This window comes from Penaeus chinensis, chromosome 31 (genome assembly GCF_019202785.1).
Source record: "Penaeus chinensis breed Huanghai No. 1 chromosome 31, ASM1920278v2, whole genome shotgun sequence".
NCBI lineage: Eukaryota > Metazoa > Arthropoda > Malacostraca > Decapoda > Penaeidae > Penaeus > Penaeus chinensis.
In genome coordinates this window covers 12,207,762-12,227,761 of record NC_061849.1, presented here as the reverse complement: position 1 = coordinate 12,227,761, position 20,000 = coordinate 12,207,762, and the positions used below count along the sequence as shown (strand labels likewise).

At 37.8% G+C, this 20,000-nt stretch overlaps 2 protein-coding genes across 4 annotated transcripts in view; both read left to right on the top strand.

Annotated features, from left to right (window-relative positions):
- Window positions 1-160: 160 nt before the first annotated feature.
- On the top strand, window positions 161-9,405 carry LOC125041913 (nucleolar GTP-binding protein 1-like). The gene is made up of 11 exons (XM_047637307.1): window positions 161-240; window positions 4,688-4,760; window positions 5,058-5,228; window positions 5,520-5,838; window positions 6,014-6,129; window positions 6,413-6,604; window positions 6,771-6,935; window positions 7,168-7,300; window positions 7,734-7,945; window positions 8,372-8,773; window positions 8,932-9,405. Exons 2-11 carry the CDS (start codon window positions 4,713-4,715, stop codon window positions 9,079-9,081), a joined length of 1,908 nt encoding a protein of 635 aa, XP_047493263.1. The 5' UTR covers window positions 161-240; window positions 4,688-4,712; the 3' UTR covers window positions 9,082-9,405.
- Window positions 9,406-14,487: 5,082 nt separating this feature from the next.
- The window catches only part of LOC125041920 (vacuolar-sorting protein SNF8-like), a 45,651-nt gene continuing 40,138 nt past the window's right edge, over window positions 14,488-20,000 (top strand). The window contains exons 1-3 of one of the 3 annotated variants that reach the window (XM_047637323.1): window positions 14,488-14,723; window positions 17,472-17,600; window positions 17,729-17,876. In XM_047637323.1, coding sequence (XP_047493279.1) covers window positions 17,499-17,600; window positions 17,729-17,876 — 250 coding nt within the window. In that variant the 5' untranslated portion in view covers window positions 14,488-14,723; window positions 17,472-17,498. Of the gene's footprint in view, window positions 14,724-15,286; window positions 15,373-17,471; window positions 17,601-17,728; window positions 17,877-20,000 lie in introns of those variants that run through there. The other 2 variants (XM_047637322.1, XM_047637321.1) reach the window with 2 other exon arrangements.

Genomic DNA, 20,000 nt, shown 5'->3' with positions numbered 1-20,000 from the left:
TCGAAGTTCATTGTTGACGAAAAAATAATTTAATTTGTATACATCTTTTATTATCTAACCAATACAAAGAAATACAAGCAAATGTATTTACTGATATCACCTGATAAGTGATATGATACAAAATACCAAGAAGAAATTAATGAGAAATAACTCAAAAGACAAAATAGATTCGAATGCGCAGCCAACACGAGGAAGGTGCAGGGAGAGGTCCGAAATAGGGACCGAGGTATTTTTTTCGTGGTAAGTACTCATACATGATAGATTATTTAGCCTATAAGGATATTTAGTGTGGTAGTACTGTTAAGAGAACGACGCAGGTAAAATATCAAGCCGGTACATGTTGGAGAATAAGAAAAGACAATTATTAAAACCCGTTTATGGTCCACGTTTTCGCCATCAACAATAACACATGTTGGGCTCACAGACCATATTTTTCCTGTTTTTATCTTCAATTCGTCTTAACGGTAACAGTGTTTGGGTTCTAATACCACAACCCCCTCTCAGTCACCTTATTTAAAACCTGTAATTGACATAAATCATTCGGTTGGGGAAAGCTTTACCTATCTACCGCAGTGACTAATAAAGTGTGTTTCTATGATAAAGATAAGTGCTTACTCTCTTGCGCTGGGAACATATACTGTCTACTGTAATATAGTTTTGTCAGTTTTGTTAGCACAAAGATGGCTTAACAAATTGCTGCACTAGACCTGCCTGACAGGAAATTAAAACTTTTCATCTTTCGTATTTCCTTCCTGGTATTTGCTACTGAGAGCAGGGTATCTTGCAAACCATAAATCCAACCTAATCTTTTCTACCTTCTATACTTCGTGCCAACTTACAGAAAACGAGGTCAATATGTAGAAGAGGGTAGTGGGTTACCTACGAAACAATTTTGATATTTTTCTGCATGAAATCCACTGCTTTTAACAATTCAAGGCATTGACCCTCGTGCAAATGAATCGTTGAGGAGATATGATCACCATCTCCATCGACAATCTTGATTTGATAGTCCCGATAGCAGGGGAAGGCATCAAGCATATCCGGGAAATATTGGGGTAAAACAGGATCCCTGTGGTTGTTTAAAGAAAACGTCCTAACCCAACATCCAACCTAACCTAACACTGGTATATATTCCCTCGTGGTAGTATATGTGCCTAGAATTCACCCTCGCAATGTAAAAAACAAGATGAATGACTGCCAAAATTGGGGGATCTTCTCTTTTCTTTTACGTATAGCACCCTTGGGAAGCATTTGCACACACATTGCCATAGAAGAACTTTGTCTTGGTTTGTATTGTTCTATCACTTCATGTAGGTTTTATAACCCAACAGTGCAGTGATATGCAGTGAATATTTTCATCATTTTGCAGTAAATATGAGGCATGAGGATCTGTAACTGTGGTATTTATTACTATTTTTTATGCTCTATAAGGTGGCAGTGTCCAATTCCCACAATCTCTGTGCATTGCTTTTGATAACATTAACCTTTCTCAAGTTGATAATAAAAAAGTTGTGCAACACGTAGTACTTTGTATACATATACAGGAAATGCTGGTACTAAAAACTTAACTTTGATACATGAATTTACACGCAATGAATGTTTGAAAGAAAAAAAAAAAAGGCTGTGGATATGATTAGGGTATTGTAATAGTCAGTTGACTGTATATCCAAGAATTCCAGTCTCATGTGAATTGTGTGGAATTCTCAAACTCTGTTGTACTCGCAGTACCAAATCAGTTGTTATTGCTAATGCAAGGGGCTATTCCCCCTGTGATCCCCCTCCTGTGGGGCTGCTGCCCTTAATCCCCGCTTAGGAAAACAAACAATGTTCCACTTATTCATGGTAGGACAGTGTTGGACAGGCTTGGCATCGGCAGTAGGTAGAGCAAGAAATCTGTACTGCACACGCGAGACTGGAACTCCCATAAAACTAGTCAATAGACACCACATTACATTACTGTAAATGTAGTCACAAATACTCTCTGGAGTAAGTCCATTGTGATTTGGTGGGTGTCCGGAAGCAGTAATGATAGGGTAGGGGTATGGAAGCAAATCCCCTGGGTTAGGAAGATTTTTGGTTCATACAGCTATATTTGTGGATCCCTGGGAATGACTAGAGTAATAGGGACTTGTTCTCAAAGGAGTGCAGTCACTATGTAAACAATTACCAATGCTTTCACTTTGGTAATTTGCAATAGAAAACGAGATTCACACAAATTACACAGTGAATAATTGAAACCAAAACCTTTCACTCAAGTGATCACCATGGTACACATTATAATATCCAATTGAACCAATATCCTTCATAGGCCCAGAATATTTACATAGCAGTGCATATCATTCTGTTTCTTTATAAGAGTATATTTACATTTTATCTTCTCTTATTCCTGTTATGGTTAAATACCTTCTCCTCTGTTGGTGAATTAAGTTGAACTGCATGCAGCATTGCCATGAAGCTTATTTTCCCCTAAATTTAAGGAATTAGATGTGTTGTTTAGGTCAGATAAGCTAAGTAATTAACTTTTGGTTTTGTAGAGCCATCTGCATAAAGAAAAAGAAAAGAAATAGTGGATAGTGTATGCCTACATTTATTACAAGTGTCACTGGGTTAACAAGATGCTTTTTCAGCGGTGTTAGTATTCTACTTTGATGTAGTAACTTTCACATCCTGTCATATTTTAAGTTAACATACATAAGTATGTATCATTTGTGATGTGTGCAGTCAGATATTTGTTATCATTAGAAGCACCTGTGGATTTTTATCTGAGAAAGTTGCTGATTGTCTCAAATATTTATTACCCTATGAGATTGATAATAAACATTCTCATTGAAACACTTAAATGTGAAAGGGTAAATAAGAAATTTTGTAATATGTGCAATTCTGGCAGATAACTCAGTAAATCCTAGGATGGTATAGATTTATTAATTTATTGACTCACTTCACAGCTAAAGTAAAAAATATCTGAGAATTTTGTTCTCGCGACCAAGCAAATGCTAAGTGAGCTTCACTGCCATTATATGCTGACTAAAGAATTCCAAGGATTTTAACACAATCGAGGGATCTTAGTTATGCTTCATCTTATCAGTTTCAGGATTATTATACCCCTCCCCCCCACACACACAAGAAAAAAAAATTATAGCAATTAATAATAGATAAATAAATAAATATAATAAAATGATACTAATGGTATGTTGCCAGTAAAGATTGAAATGGAAAAATGAGAAATTAATTTAGAAATCAGTCACAGGTTTCAAATTGTTATTGTAGTGAAAATATGAAGTTCACATAAAGTGAAGTAAACAAAAGGTATTTACACTTACCTTGAGATGTCTTTAAAAGTCTGCAAAACTCAGCTTTATTACAATTATTACAAATTTTAATTTACTATATATAATTGTTTGTTTTTTAAAAATTATTATACATTTTCATTTACTTTGCTGTTACTAAGTCCTTTCCAAGCTGCTTCAGAGCAAAGTGACTTTTTTTTGGGTTGTTATTGCATTGCTCTTCATGTGCTTGCAACTTCAGGTGCCCCAGTGCATATTTGGTTTGGTCATTAATTCTTCAGCAGTTTCATGTATGAAGAATGATACCAGAACATATAAACAGTGTAACCAGGCAAACTGATAAGAAGTTCATTGGCACTATATGCTAATACAAAAGACCAAGAAATGCAAAGATAGATGCAGGTAAATATACTGCTTAATTATCAGTATTTATAAGGTAATCACATATAATTACTTAGAGGATGATGTTCCAGATGATTGGCAAAAGTTAAATCTACTGTGGTAGAAAAACTTGCTATACACAAAGTAGAATTGTCTATAGGGGATTTTCCTATCATTATATTTGCCAACTATAAGGGTAGCTTACAGACTTAGCAAGAATTTGATAGATGGCAATTATTTATATAGAGTTGGTGTGGAAATAGGAAAAAAGAGGATTGAAGATACCACATAATAGGACTTTCACTTTTTTTTTTTTTTTTTTTTTTTTTTTTTTTTTTTTTTTTTTTTTCCTCCCCTTCCCTCCCTCCCTCCCTCTCTCTCTCTCTCTCTCTCTCTCTCTCTCTCTCTCTCTCTCTCTCTCTCTCTCTCTCTCTCTCTCTCTCTCTCTCTCTCTCGTTGTTAGGGATGCCCAAAGACATTCTCTCTCTCTCTCTCTCTCTCTCTCTCTCTCTCTCTCTCTCTCTCTCTCTCTCTCTCTCTCTCTCTCTCTCTCTCTCTCTCTCTTTCTCTCTTTCTCTCTTTCTTTCTCTCTTTCTCTCTCTCTCTCATTGTTAGGAATGCCCAAAGACATATAACTATCGTTTATTAACCCAAAGCACCCAGGCTACCTAAACCAGTTGGTTAGACTTCAGTAGCCATTTTTGAGGTAGCACAGTACTAGTTTGGTAGTTTCAGTAATTGTCTAACCAACATTCCTATTCTCAATGGTATTATTTACAAAAGTATAATGAAATAAGGTGTTTTTGTCCAACTTTGGTTGGCTCCACATTTTACAGTTCATCTTAAAGAACATAGTTGCAGCCACTCAAGGTGTGAAGATGTGCTTGATACCCAGGCTTTGGCCAAAAACTTGGCCATCATCTATGTTTTTACACCTCGGTGCAATGAGTTAATACTTATTAACAAAGGTGTATGCCTTTTATTTTTATTTATGTATTTTTTTATTTTTTTGATTTCAGACGTGGGCTGCAAATATCAACCATCATGTCACACTACAACTTCAAAAAGATCACAACGGTCCCTCCGTCAAAGGCAAGTATTGTTCTCCGAATACCCACCCTGCAGTTGTTTAAAACATTTCCAACACACATTTGTTCTTATGTAATAGAGCTTTACTGACCTTCTCGCAGGGTTCTCCTCAAGCACTCTTCCTGACGTGCATTCAAATCCCCCACTTCCAGTGGATTTAACCCTTGCCATTCCTTGTACACGGCATAATCTAGAAGCAAAAATAAACAGGCAGGCTATCACACCAAGAATAACCATTGTAATAAAAATAATTGAAATAAATTATTATAACTATTAATTATTATTCTCAATCTTTTGCAGGACTTCATTAATATAATGTTGTCTAAGACACAACGCAAGACTCCAACTGTCGTTCACAAGCGTTTCAAGATCAGCAGAATTCGTCGTTTCTACATGAGGAAAGTCAAGTATACACAACAGACCATTCATGACAAATTGACTGCCATCCTGACTGAATTCCCAAAGCTTGAAGTGAGTATATTGAAACAAAAGGATAGCATGTATTAGAGATGGTATTTTTTTATTGGCAGACAGAGGTGTCTCATTTAGATACCAAATGACAATGTGGCAAAAAGAAATAGCATTGTGCATAGCAAACTGGGAAGTGTAACTGTTAAGTCAATTTCATTAATACTTTTTGTTTATAAATACATAAATTTATAGTGTGAAAAAACTTCTGCTGTTAAAATGGCAATCATAGTAATAATGATTCACTGAAATGATAATTTTAATTTTTTTTTTTTTTCTTTCCTTTTTTTTCAGGATCTTCATCCATTCTATGCAGATTTACTAAACACCTTGTACAACAAGGACCATTATAAATTGTCTCTAGGACAGCTGAATGTAGCCAGACATCTTGTTGACAAAGTAGCGAGTGACTACACCAAGTTACTCAAATATGGTGACTCACTGTACAGATGTAAACAGTTGAAGAGGGCTGCATTGGGTCGTATGGTGACCATCATGAAAAAGCAAGGACCACCCCTGAAGTATCTTGAGGATGTCCGTCAGCATCTCTCTAGGTTACCATCAATTGATCCTAACACTCGCACACTTCTGCTCTGTGGATGCCCCAATGCCGGTGAGTATGATGTAGTTACATTCAAGGTACCATTTGTTAAACTATGGCCAAAAGTGCTTGGGGGTGTATGCATGCATGTTGATATTACTCATTGTGAAAGAGTTCTGTAATAGTCATTTGTTCTTCGTCATCCACTCTCTGTGTTGGCTGTATTAAATATATCCCCAATTTCCAGGCAAGTCTTCATTCATCAACTTGATCACACGGGCTGATGTTGAGGTTCAGCCATATGCTTTCACCACAAAGTCCTTGTATGTTGGTCATACTGATTATGAATATCTGAGATGGCAGGTTAGTTCTTTGAGTTTCTTATCAATGTCTTTGCTTTTTTTATTGGAAGTTGAATCATTTTTCTTCTTTTACAACTTGGAGAATGTCATGGACACTATTAATTAAAGAAAAGTATATTTTAGAGTTTCAAAGGAGCAGAAAACTAAATTGGATATAACATATTGATATAACATAAAAACCTCAGTTGCATGTTTTGGAATTAGGACTTAAATATCTAAAGTGATTTTCAACAATCTTGTAGTGGATATTCATGTACATCAAACATGCTCAACTTGTTTTTCAGGTGATTGATACTCCTGGTGTGTTAGATCGACCTTTTGATGAGATGAACACAATTGAGTTGCAGGCCATTACAGCACTTGCACATATACGTGCTGCTGTCATTTTCTTTTTGGATGTGTCAGAAATGTGCGATATGGAAATAGGACAACAGCTCAAAATTTTTGAGAGCATTAAGCCTCTCTTTGTGAATAAGGTGATTATATTTGTGTGTGAAGTGTATTATACAAATTAGAAATCATATGTTGTGTGTGATATTTAGATTGTTTTTATGACCTACAAGTTGTGTTAGACAACAGTGCATTATGATTACTAGTTTTGGTTGATGATTACTCAGGAGTTAATTCTGTACTATATTTCAGCCGTTGATTGTGGCCTGTAACAAGACAGATGTTATTACCCTGCGAGAACTCAAAGAAAAGTCTCCAGAGAAATTCAATCTGATCTCTGCACTAGAAGAAGAAAAAATTCCAATTTTGGAAATGTCTACCCTAACCCAGGATGGAGTCATGGAAGTGAAGAAAGAGGTAAATAGTTGTACTTTGTGGGAACAGTTCAGAGCATGAATTATCTGTTTTACTTGAAGGCTTACGTTTAAAATAGACTATATCACATTTTCTTGTTCTACTTGGACTATAAGCTTCATATAAAAGATTATTTTTAATATTTTGTCCATTGCTTCTTTTAGTATTTTTGAAAATATTTTGAATATTTAAGTATACCAATATCTTTTACTACTTTTCCTGTTATTTTTCCTAGGCTTGTGACCGTCTGTTAGCTCAGCGTGTTGACTTGAAAATGCGCACAAAGAAAGCTGACTCTATATTAAATCGTGTTCATGTTGCAATGCCCGCTTTGAGAGACAGAAAACGAAGAGCTCCCTATATTCCAGGTATGTATGTAAAAGATTATACTTTCAGTATTATTGACAGAACTGTTTTAATTTTATATTTTTTCTTTCCTTTTTCCTTTTTTTTTCAGGGGATATTAGTATTTTATATCACCTGTTTAAGTTGTATATCTTGGTATTTAGCTGTTTTTATGACATACATTACCTGTCAATCTATGTATGCTATATAAACACAGTATAGTTACTAATGCTTTTCACTAATCATCCATATCCTATTTTATTAACTTCAGCACACCATCTCTTTTCATTTATCTTATTTTTTTCATTCCCATTTATTACTTATGAGATGCACTTTAGAATTTATTTTTCTTACTTAATACATATCTATGATCACTATTCTCAGCAGTGGATTATAATATACTTTGCATTTATTGTTTGTTGTTTTAATAATAATTGATAAATAAAACTTGAACAGAACAAGTAAAGAAGATCAAGTTAATAGAAGAGGAAGGTATGGCTCCTTCCAAGAGACTGGAGAGGGACTTGGAGGAGGAGCTGATGGACGACTACAGCTTGGACCTCAACAAGAACAAAGACCTGGCAGATGAGGAATGGAAGTACGACAAAATTCCACACTTTTGGAACGGACACAACATTGCAGACTTCATTGACCCTGACATAGAGAAGGTAAGAAGCAAGAGGGAATCAGTGCCATGAATTCATCATTAACTCCTCCTGCTACATATTATCCCTACGATAATGGTAACAGAAATCTCTGGATGTCACTCATTCTGGTGACTTCTGACAACCATTCAAGCCATTTGGCCAGATAGTCTGCTACATGTAGCAGAACTTCCTGCTCAATTAGCTCTTGCTCTTGTGAAGCCTATAGCTATACTTGTCATGACGAGTCGTTTTTTCATTACAACTTTAGGTATGGCCGGTTGTACAAGGGTAATATACTTGTATGTTGAATTGGTTACCATGGCATCTGTATTGTTTCTTGTGAAATCTGCTTTTTGATTGACGTTAATCCAGTTGTGTAATTTGAGAGTTTGATTATTACTATTATTATTAATATTGCTATTTGAATTATTGTTTGTTCCACTCCAGAAATTAGCAAAGCTAGAAGAAGAAGAAGAGCAACGAGAGAAGGAAGGCTACTATGAATTAGACTATTATGAATCAGATGATGAAATGAAGGAAGTACATACTCTCGCTCGAAAGATCAGAGAGAAGATTGTCATCAACAGAATTAACCGCATTGTTGACAAACCCAGGAAAGGAAATGCAGTGGTACCACGTCTTTCAAGGCCACGTGAGAGGTCTGTGACCAAGTTGAAGGCAAACTTCACAGAATTGGGAGTAGATATGACTCAGACTGAGGGCTGCAACTTCACACGCACAAGCAGCCTCTCAAGACCAGCAGCCAAGAGGTTCCGCAGTGCTTCAGGCACTCCTCGACCTAGATCTCTCTCCACACCACGTGACGAGATGGGCGTAAAGACACCAATGGTAATATACTGTGTCCATTTTCATATTTTGTTAATTTCATATAAAAATTTGTTTCATCTATGAGAATGCTGTAGTTCTTAATGAGATAAAGTTTACAAAGAGACTTTTCACAGTACTCCATTTCAGTTTCACTAACACAAATTAATCTTGATTTACAGGAGGCTGACAGGATCAAGAAACGCATAAGGAAGGCAGTACACAGGAGTAAGAACTCTGTCAAGGGAGAATCGGATCGCCACATCTTCGACTTAAAACCCAAACATCTCTTGGCCGGAAAGGGTAGTCTTGGCTCTTCAAATAAGAGATAAGCTGATAAAGCTTTGTCTGACATTGAACTTATGTCATCTTACTAATCATGAACTAAGTGAAGATTTTGCCCTTTTTATTTTTCTCCTTTTTTTTTTGTTATTTAGCAACTGAAAAAATGGCTTGATAAAGTAAATTACTTTACTTTTTTTTCTTCTTCTTTTTTGCCGTAATCTTTAAATTGTTTAAAAGAAAATAGTTTTTCTTGATGTGGTATAAATTATGTTCTAAGATTTACATTTATTGTTATATATTTAGATTACATTAAAAGAAGTAACTCTTGAGTGTTCTTTACTATATCTTTAGAAATAAAGGACAAGATGGTATACGATTTTTACATATCCTATCAAAGGTTGTCAGGAAAGGAGTTAATAATTATAATCTTATATTCTATTCTAGTCAGATTTTACATGGCAGGCTGAATGTATCACAATAGTCAATTGGTGAAACAATGACCAATAATTATATTTTGAACAAAATGCATGATATTAAGACAAATGAGAATTAATTCTATGCAGGCACTTGAATAAAGAAACAACGGAAGTATGACTAAGAAATACTACACAAAGCTTATAATATGCAAGTTATCCTTAATTAATAGAGATCACAGTTATTGTTGGTATAGTTAGTGAAGTAGTGAGGCTTTGTATGTAAATATTACTAATATAAGCCAACAGTGCCTGGAACATCATTTCAAGTTAGTACTGAATAAGATAAAAACTACATTAAAAGGATACATTGAGCTCTGGAAATAAAGCTGGGTTAATTACAGTACAAAATCATAGCTTATTGGGTAAATCATATTAATAATGAAATCCTATTTTACCAGGAAATGTTTTTCACACATTAGATGAATTTCTCAAACCCATGACATTATTGTGAAAATTAAAATTTTGAAAGAGAAGTTTCTAACATGTTTAGTTGAAGGCTTCAGCATAATTAAAATCTTATTTGAGACACAAACCGCCCTCTTTGCTTGAAATATGTACTGAATAAGATAAAAACTACATTAAAAGGATACATTGAGCTCTGGAAATAAAGCTGGGTTAATTACAGTGCAAAATCATAGCTTATTGGGTAAATAAATTTAGAAAATAGCTTCATTCCATATTAATAATGAAATCCTATTTTACCAGGAAATGTTTTTCACACATTAGATGAATTTCTCAAACCCATGACATTATTGTGAAAATGAAAATTTTGAAAGAAGTTTCTAACATGTTTAGTTGAAGGCTTCAGCATAATTAAAATCTTATTTGAGACACAAACCGCCCTCTTTGCTTGAAATATGTCTTGAAATATGAATTCATCGACATTAAAAAGTTAAAGGGGGAGCAGTGCCTGAAATCAGTGCCCCACACATTACAGTTCGCCTTCATGACAAGGAATTCTATCATAGTATGTACGTTTTGAAGAAATGTTATTAGTTGTGTGATTCATGTTGGCAACATTGCTGCCTGTGTAGAAGGATCTACTTGAGAAAGTCTGAAAAAAAGGTAATTTTGAGACAAATAATCAAGTAGTTGAGTGAAAGTCACTGTGATGAGTTTAAGAGGAAGTTGTTTAATAAGACACCTTAGGGTGGTCACGAGTGGGTTATGTCAGATATATATTAATTAAGTGAAACTTAAAATCCCAAGGGAATGCATGTTCGTGTATATGTGAGTGTGAGTGTGCGTGTGTGCGTGTGCGTGTGCGTGTGTGCACGCGCATGCGAAGAAGAGAAAGATGTCAATTACATAAAAAGTTTACCACCACCCTAATACATCAGTTCATACAATACATTAGGAATATGATATTAGGGGGAACAGTTTGGTGGGTTCATCGAGTTATCATGCTGTTTATGGTGTCGCGCGCGCGCACACACACACACACACACACACACACACACACACACACACACACACACACACACACACACACACACACACACACACACACACACACACACACACACACATGTGTTTATGTGTATGTGTGTATATATATATATGAATATATGTACATATATTTTATATGTGTGTATATACAAATATATAATGTGATATATGCATATATATAATGTACATATACATATGTTTATGTATATATAATGTGTGTGTGTGTGATCTCTCCTCTCTACTTACCCTCGACTTCCCACGGTACCCAGGACCCTACTGGCAATTGCCTGGGCCAAGTTTGACCTGCGCCCAGAAAGTAACGATAATGGTGAAGTGCCCCCAGAGCAAGTGATTCCGACCCTTACCGTCGAATACTTTATAACTACAAGTGAACTTCTATGTTGATTATACTCAAAATGTTTGTTAAAAATTCCTTATTCTCAATCACTGTTTGTAATCATTATTACTGACGATATTGTAGTTATCCAATGTTCATGATTTAATTGTATTGACATATCTAGTGTCCCCGACCAGACCTGTGACCACAAGACCCTTACACCGTTATAAAACAGAGTCTGTACTGACATTTCCCACGAAAGAACAATGTTGCCATAGTCTTATGTTTAGTGAATATTTTGTGAACCCTCAAAAAATCAGAGCTGAAGTCACTCTGCCTTCAGCATCGGCTCGGACAACACCTCAAGCTCTCTCTAAGACAGCATCGCCCTCACAGGCGTGGCAAGAGGCCTCGCTCCTCCATGGGCGTCTCTGCCACGCCTGTCCTCTGTACACCACCTACCATATTCCAGCGCAAATAAAAGTGTTTGAAGCAGCGACAACTTTAACTCAACTCAACTTCACTTCAAGAATACTAAACACCAGTCCCATACAAGTGAGAGAGAATAAAGACCACCACTAGTACATTAGAGAGAGAGAGAGAGAGAGAGAGAGAGAGAGAGAGAGAAGGAGAGGAGAGGAGAGGAGAGGAGAGGAGAGCCGAGGAGAGCCGAGGAGAGCCACAGAGAGAGAGAGAGAGAGAGAGAGAGAGAGAGAGAGAGAGAGAGAGAGAGAGAGAGAGAGAGAGAGAGAGAGAGAGAGAGAGAGAGAGAGAGAGAGAGAGAGAGCCACAGAGAGAGAGAGAGAGAGAGAGAGCCACAGAGAGAGAGAGAGAGAGAGAGAGCCACAGAGAGAGAGAGAGAGAGAGAGAGAGAGCCACAGAGAGAGATAGAGAGAGAGAGAGCCAGAGAGAGAGAGAGAGAGAGAGAGAGCCAGAGAGAGAGAGAGAGAGAGAGAGAGAGAGAGAGAGAGCCACAGAGAGAGAGAGAGAGAGAGAGAGCCACAGAGAGAGAGAGCCACAGAGAGAGAGAGAGAGAGAGAGAGCCACAGAGAGAGAGAGAGAGAGAGAGAGAGAGAGAGAGAGAGAGAGAGAGAGAGAGAGAGAGAGAGAGCCACAGAGAGAGAGAGAGAGAGAGAGAGAGAGAGAGAGAGAGAGAGAGAGAGAGAGAGAGAGAGAGAGAGAGAGAGAGAGAGCCACAGAGAGAGAGAGAGAGAGAGAGAGAGCCACAGAGAGAGATAGAGAGAGAGAGCCACAGAGAGAGATAGAGAGAGAGCCACAGAGAGAGATAGAGAGAGAGAGCCACAGAGAGAGATAGAGAGAGAGCCACAGAGAGAGATAGAGAGAGAGAGCCACAGAGAGAGATAGAGAGAGAGAGCCACAGAGAGAGATAGAGAGAGAAAGAGAAAGAGAGAGAGAGAATTTGATTTTGATTTTGATTTTGATTTGACAAGTTTATTGATACAAAAGCTGACATCTCAAAAGGATGACTTGGGTTATCCTCACCCCCATCTTAATAAGTCCCTATTTGGGCTCACATTTCACATATAAAACATAGGTATATCACAAATACGACACATTTGTTGATTACTTGTTAGGTGTTTAAAGAAAGACTCCATCATTCCTGTATCGCGTCCTCGTTTCTCCAACATTTCTCGAATGGCTGCCCATTCATCTTGCACAATTTCACATTTTTTTCAAGAGGCTTTCTTTCTCCTGATATTTGCACTTCAGCAGGCATGGCCTGAAGTCCGCAGAGGATGTTCCTCCCACTACACTCGCGGTTATTTTCCTTTCTTTTCCCTGAATTTTTATCTTAGAGCCTACACTTGGTTCTTCTGCAGGACCAGTAACATTTGTATATTTCATTTCTGCGTCCTAGGGAGGGGGGGGGGGGGGGGGAGTTTCTGTGACAGCCTACTCTCCCTCTTTCTATTCCTCGGTTTCTCTGTCCTTAACTTGTGCCAGCTTTTTTCTACAATTACATCCATTCTCTGCATCAGTGTCTGCAGTATCTAGGTGATTGCTTCCCAGAAAAATCCGCTTCACTACTCCGCGGTACTTTCTTCACTTCCTGCACCTGTCTGCCGTCCCGAGGTTGATCGCTCCCATTTGTCAATGATGCCACATGCGGTGGCCCCTGCAGACAAGCGTTGGAGATTGTAGTTGTAGCCTCGCTCTGCATCTCTGCCTGTGAGTTGGCCGGGCCTTTTTCTTTTTCCGCTATTCCTGGCTGGGGAGCCGCCGAAATAAGCTTTGATTGTGATCTCGCCCTGCATGCCAGAGACCCGGCATTGCGGGGGCCTCCGCAGTTGCAGCAGCAAGGTTTAACCCTTTCCCCCTTTTCAATTTTGGCTCGGCAGATCCTGAAGTCATGTTTTCTACCGCAGAACCTGCATCGAGCATTCTGCTGAGAGGTTCCAAGACTTGTGGCCCCATCGGCAACACTTGAGGCGCATGCCTGGCGGCTCCACGTATGGTGTCATCCTCCTGTACCCCGATCCAGAGATAAATACCCTCTCTGGCACTTCTCTTTTAAGGGAAGCAACGAGCTGGCTTTAGCGAGTTTTTCCCCAGCCTTTGGTACAGTCATCACTGTCTCCTTGTATCCCTGAGTCGTCAAGTTCGGCTCCTCCTCGCCTGCCCGTACCGTGACATACGGCCTCCCTCCGCCTTACTTCATTAGTGGCTCGAAATCACGGTGGTCCCGACCCAGTTCCATGGCCCACCTTAATTTCTCCAGGAAACTCATGGCGTAGTCCTGTGGGAATAGCTATCGTTTCCTGCCATTCACATTGACAACATGCTGATTTTCTGCTTCGGTTCCCTCTTCATTATTCTCATTGTCACTCATGTCCACACTTCATGCGCTTCTTTTCTTCTTACGGGATCCACTTGCAGCATGTCGTTGCCAGATAAAACTATTATCCTCCATATCTACGTCAGGAAAGGGGGTCGAATAAAATATGCTTTGGGTTTTATTCCATACCAGAGCTGTGTGAGCTGGAGGTGTTGACCGAACCGATACTGAGGGCAGAGTGACTTCGGCTCTGAATTTTTTGAGAGGTTCACAGAATATTCGCTAAACATGAATATGACAACATTGATCTTTCGTGGGAATGTCAGTACAGGGTCCTGTGCTCAAATGTTTGGATGGGGACACTGGATATGTCAGGACAATTAAATCGTGAACATTTGATAACTACAAAATCCTAAATAATTGTGATTACAAACATTGTGATTGAAAATAAGGAATTTCTAACAAACATTTTGAATATAATCACGTTCACATCTATTTATAAAGTGATCGACGGTAAGGGTCGGAATCGCTTGCTCGGTGTACTTCGTCAATGTCGTTCCGTTCTGGGCGCAGGTCAATGTTGGCACAGGCAATAACCAGTAAAGTGCTGGGTACCGTGTGAAGTCGAGGGTAAGTAGAGGGGAGAGGTCATTAAAACGAGAGATGCACAATGACTGAAAGAGAGAGAGAGAGAGAGAGGGTGGGGGGGAATGAATAGAGATAGAGATAGAGAGAGAGATAGATTGATATATATATATTTATATATAATATATATATATATATATATGTATAGAGAGAGAGAGAGAGAGAGAGAGAGAGACGGACAGACAAACAAACAGACACAGACAGGGAAGGGAAGGAAATAGCCTGACAGACAGATACAGAAAGAGAGAGAGAGAAAGAGAGAGAGAGGGGGGGGGGGGGGAGAAATGAAGAGAGACAGAGAGACAGAGAGACAGAGACAGAGAGGGGGGGGGGGGGGGCAGACAGGTAGACTGCTGCTGGAATGTACTAGAAAAGATACAAAATAAGCGTGACATATTTTCATTACTTGGGTTTATTTTTGGCTTTGGCTTCGGCATTACTTTTTCGCATATATTCATATTCTTAAAGATATGTTGTATATACACTTTTCGCAAAATATGTATTAAACCAACGAATGGAACAAGATAAGATTCCCGATATATGACCATAAAGGCAGAATTTGCGCAATAAAAATGAATGCGAGGTTTCGAACAAGTACCAAATGTAAACAAACCAAAGTCGGATTTTCTTGTAGGTAAGAACATGCAATTTGATTAACCATTTGCTTGATCACTTGCTCACACCTGGGGATATAGTCTACTGTTCTTATACAGCTCTTGTTTAAGGCTTGTCAGACATTCTTAAATTGGAGTTGCAAAAATAGCTATAGAATAATTACCGTTTGTAATACCAAGTGCAATAATTGGACGTCTGTGTGCATTTTTTGTCAATATATTTTGGTAACTCAGAATGGATAGCTGGAAAAGGTGTAAAATTGAGTATGTGAATAATAGTTATAAGGAAAACAAAAGTAATAGAATGCAACAAAGGGCTCGTTGCCGTCAGAGGTATTTTTCTTTCTGTCATTTTTTTAGAGCTGTCATGGATTGCCAGTGCAATGGATGACTAAGGTTTCATAAAATTTATATTTAATTTAGTTATTATTTAATTGAGGCCAGTGCTATTTTGATATTTGTACATTAAATTTTCTTATGGAAATTACAAAGGTAAATGTTTAGAAGACACCTTTAGTGATTTTCGGAATGTTTTTTTTATCGTTGTTAGATATATTTTTTCCAAATCTTCTTAAAACTTACCTAACCTAACCTAACCTAACCCAACTGTGATGGACGGGCTTTAGGCTGAAGTTTCTCTACCTTACATTCAACACAAATCTTTCAGTTTCTCACTTGTCATGAGTCTCCCTTTCATACAAGAAATAGGAAAATTGTTGATTTGTCACCCTTCCACTGGGGGCTTCCTAGAGCTGGTTCTTTATTTGAGGATTAATTGGCAGGGTGGCTTGCTATCTCCAACTTTCCAGAATATACATGAAGGTTGGCTTTTGCCAGAGTGCCTACAGATTACACCATATGTCTCTAATCATTTACTATTGCAAAGTAGATAAGTAATAATAATTTGAAGTACACAGTTAATAATTAGAATATATAGAAAGGGGGGTAAGCCTTGAAATGAGGACCATGCTGTGGTAGAGAAATACAAGGGCAATTCCTTCAACCCCTTTATGTGGTTGGGGGACATCAGTTCTAGCATCTATTGAAGCAGTTATCTGCTTATTTAGCACTGTCTGCAACTAGTGAAGAGATTCAGTCAAAATCACAGACAGGGGGGAAATATATAATTCCTGTGCTTTCAATTTTTTGCTTCTGTGGTCATCTGTTTAAATCCATCAGCAAGGAGTTAATTAAGACAGGATGTGCATTCTTTATTTAGACATGCTCAGGTGATGATGTAAAGGTTGTTGGGCAAACTGTGCTAATAATCCCATACGATTCTTGAAATAGATCATGATTTTTTTCATAATCTTAAGGTTTGAAAAAACACAAACTTGTTTATAGGAGTGGAAGTGATTGCTTAATATACTAATGTATCATGTAGCACATCCTCCAAAAATTAAAGAACTCATAAAACAAGAAAAGATTATTACTTATGTCAAATAATGTGAAGAAAATCAAGTGACTCAGGCACTTGCCATGGCCTTCGTGCTTTTAGCACTCTATCAAAGAGAGAGAATAAGAGAGAGAGAGAGAGTTTACAAAATATTCAGATGATCTTCTGTCAGTTGAAGGCTGATCTTACTTTTGGTCTTCACCATAGCACAAAAATCACAGTTATCATAGGAATTTGCAGAAGGTGGATGGGGTCTTAGGTTCAAGAATTACCACAGAGGGTTTCTACCTCTTTAAACCTCTTGAGTGGAGGCTAAATTAGTATTTTGCCTACCCACTTATTTATAAAAGCATCATAATTTATCCAGAATATCAGTATGTGAAAATAGACAAAAACTATTACAATGGTTATATAGAAACATAGAGCAACATTATTAGTTATAAAGTTCCGACAATCACTTATCAAAGTCCATGGATCTACGCTTCAAGGGATACAATACCTTCAACAGTCAGACAATAATCAGCAAAGCTCCACCATATATATTTGGGAAAGATAAAGCTGTTAGATATCCTTGTCAATTCATTGTCAAATGAGGAACCAGTCCATGCTGTGTCTTGCAGAAATATACACAGCGAATGGCTTGTATGTCGCTACCAAAGCACAGTAATGATAAAACACCATTAATTATTTTGTCATTGTTTGTGCTCCGTGTATCTCTTCCAGAAAGTTTTCCAAAGCCACAGAATCACAATGAGACGACGTGCTGGAGTTGGTGCTATTCAGAGACAGAAAATACAGCAAGATAAATTTAAGGAGAAGGGAAGTGAGATTCAGGAAAACCAGTTGGAGCAGGTGAGTGAGGGAGATAAAAAAAATGTATTGAGGTAAAGAAAAAAATATATTGTATGATAGATATTTCTTATTTGTAATGCTGCTTATTACTTCCAATAACTATGAAACAACCTTTTTCAACTCTCTAGATGACTCTTCAAATGGAGAAATTCCGTGAAAATTTGGAAGATTTTGCAGCCAAGCATAAGAATGAGATCAAGAAGAACCCACAGTTCAGGAAACAGTTCCAGGAGATGTGTGCCTCGATTGGTGTCGATCCTTTGGCATCTGGGAAGGGTGAGTACATTTCTGCTTTTCTTCCCTCTTCTCGTTCTCCTGTATTCTTGCTTTTGTTATCATTCTCATCATTATTACCATGATTTATTTTCTTCACTGCATAACTTGAGATATTAGATTATAAGGTTCATCAGAGGATACAAAATCTTTTATAACTTTAGGCCCTAAAAAAGTTTATTGTTTATTTTGTATCTTTTGGTTATTTCATACATGGCATGTAAGAAATACATCCCATGTATGAAATGTATAATGTATGAAATACATCCCATGAAAGATATTAACAAATTATCACTTAATTAGCTGTGTGCTTAGTGGTTCAGTAGGCTAAAAGGCACAAGTCCTGATCTGTTGTTAGGGAGTTTGAGCCTCTCTGGTGCTGCAAGTAATTTGGATCCCACTGTTCCTAGCTCACAGGGAGAAGTGGCAACTTATAGGATATATAAGTCAAGGCTATGTGTCACTCAACGTCTGTCCACCCTATTACTCTTATCAATGTTTTGATGAATTTGTTTTCATGGAAAAGATGGAATATCAAACCTCTTTGTTGTGTTTACTATGTACATACCACACAACACTGTGAGCTTTGTTTATTAATTGTATTTATACATAGATGGCTCCACATGTGCTTCGTCACCAAGGGGTCAATTACTATTCCTACCTGTTTACCCTTTTCCTTGATTTTTTTTGTTTTTATCATACTGCTATTAGCATCACTAAACACACTATAACAATTGTAATGTCACCATCAATATTAATTACAGAAAAAAAAAAAAAATCAGCAAAACTCAAGGAATTGGGAATTCCGGCTGGGTCCCATAGATCCTGATGGTTGATCACTTGCTGAGTCATCTATGTGTAAATACATTTACAAAACAATATTACAGTGGATGTTATATTGAGTTCAGAGGTTAAGAGGACCTGAATGCCTGAAGAAGAAGAAGAAGATGAAAAGGTTTTAATGCAAGTTCAATAATCTGGTTATCTTATTTAACAGGAGAATCATTTCAAACCACTGATTCTTTTTCCCATTTTCTCATATGAAATTATTATTCGTTAAATACATTCTTGGTATCCTCCTTAAATTATCTTGAGATGGAACTTTGTGGGGTAATTTTTATTATGGTTTGCTGTCTTTTCACTGGGTAGTTGTACTCAAAGAAGGAAAAATGTTTTGAAGGTTTTGCATTTTGATAACCACAAATTTGATTGATGTGTAGTTTGTTATAAATAGAGATAGATTTTTTTTCTTATGAGATTCAGAATAGTTATATCAGTATTAGCCATAGAATGAGAGTTATTGGACATACAGGTAACTATAAGTGACAGCATTGGTCATTGAGCTAATGAGTATTCTGTCTATGAAAAGTGCACTTATATTTTTTTTTTTTTAACTTTTTCATTTAATGCACTCTTAGACATTGAATCTTAGGAGTAATCAGGGTCTTAGGAGCACTACTTTCTTATCTAGGCTTAATCTTGTAAGATGAAATGTGACTCATATTTAAAATAGCCCTTCATTTCTTTTTCTTGTCTTTCCATTTCTTGCGCATGTTTTTTCTGTCTGTTTTCCTCTCGTCTCCCCCTCACTCCCATCACCCTCTTACCCTCACAGCCTCCCCCTCTCACCCTCACAGCCTCCCCATCTCACCCTACACTCCCCTCTTCCCCCTCCTCCCCTCCTGCCCTCTCTCTCTCTCTCTCTCTCTCTCTCTCTCTCTCTCTCTCTCTCTCTCTCTCTCTCTCTCTCTCTCTCTCTCTCTCTCTCTCTCTCTCTCTCTCTCCTTCTCTCCTTCTCTCCTTCTCCCCTTCTCTCTCTCTCTCTCTCTCTCTCTCTCTTCTCTCTCTCTCTCTCTCTCTCTCTCTCTCTCTCTCTCCTTCTCTCTCTCTCCTCTCCTTCTCTCTCTCTCTCTCTCTCTCTCTCTCTCTCTCTCTCTCTCTCTCTCTCTCTCTCCTCTCTCTCTCTCTCTCTCTCTCTCTCTCTCTCTCTCTCTCTCTCTCTCTCTCTCTCTCTCTCCTCTCTCTCTCTCTCTCTCTCTCTCTCTCTCTCTCTCTCTCTCTCTCTCCTCTCTCTCTCTCTCTCTCTCTCTCTCTCTCTCTCTCCTTCTCTCTCTCTCTCTCTCTCCT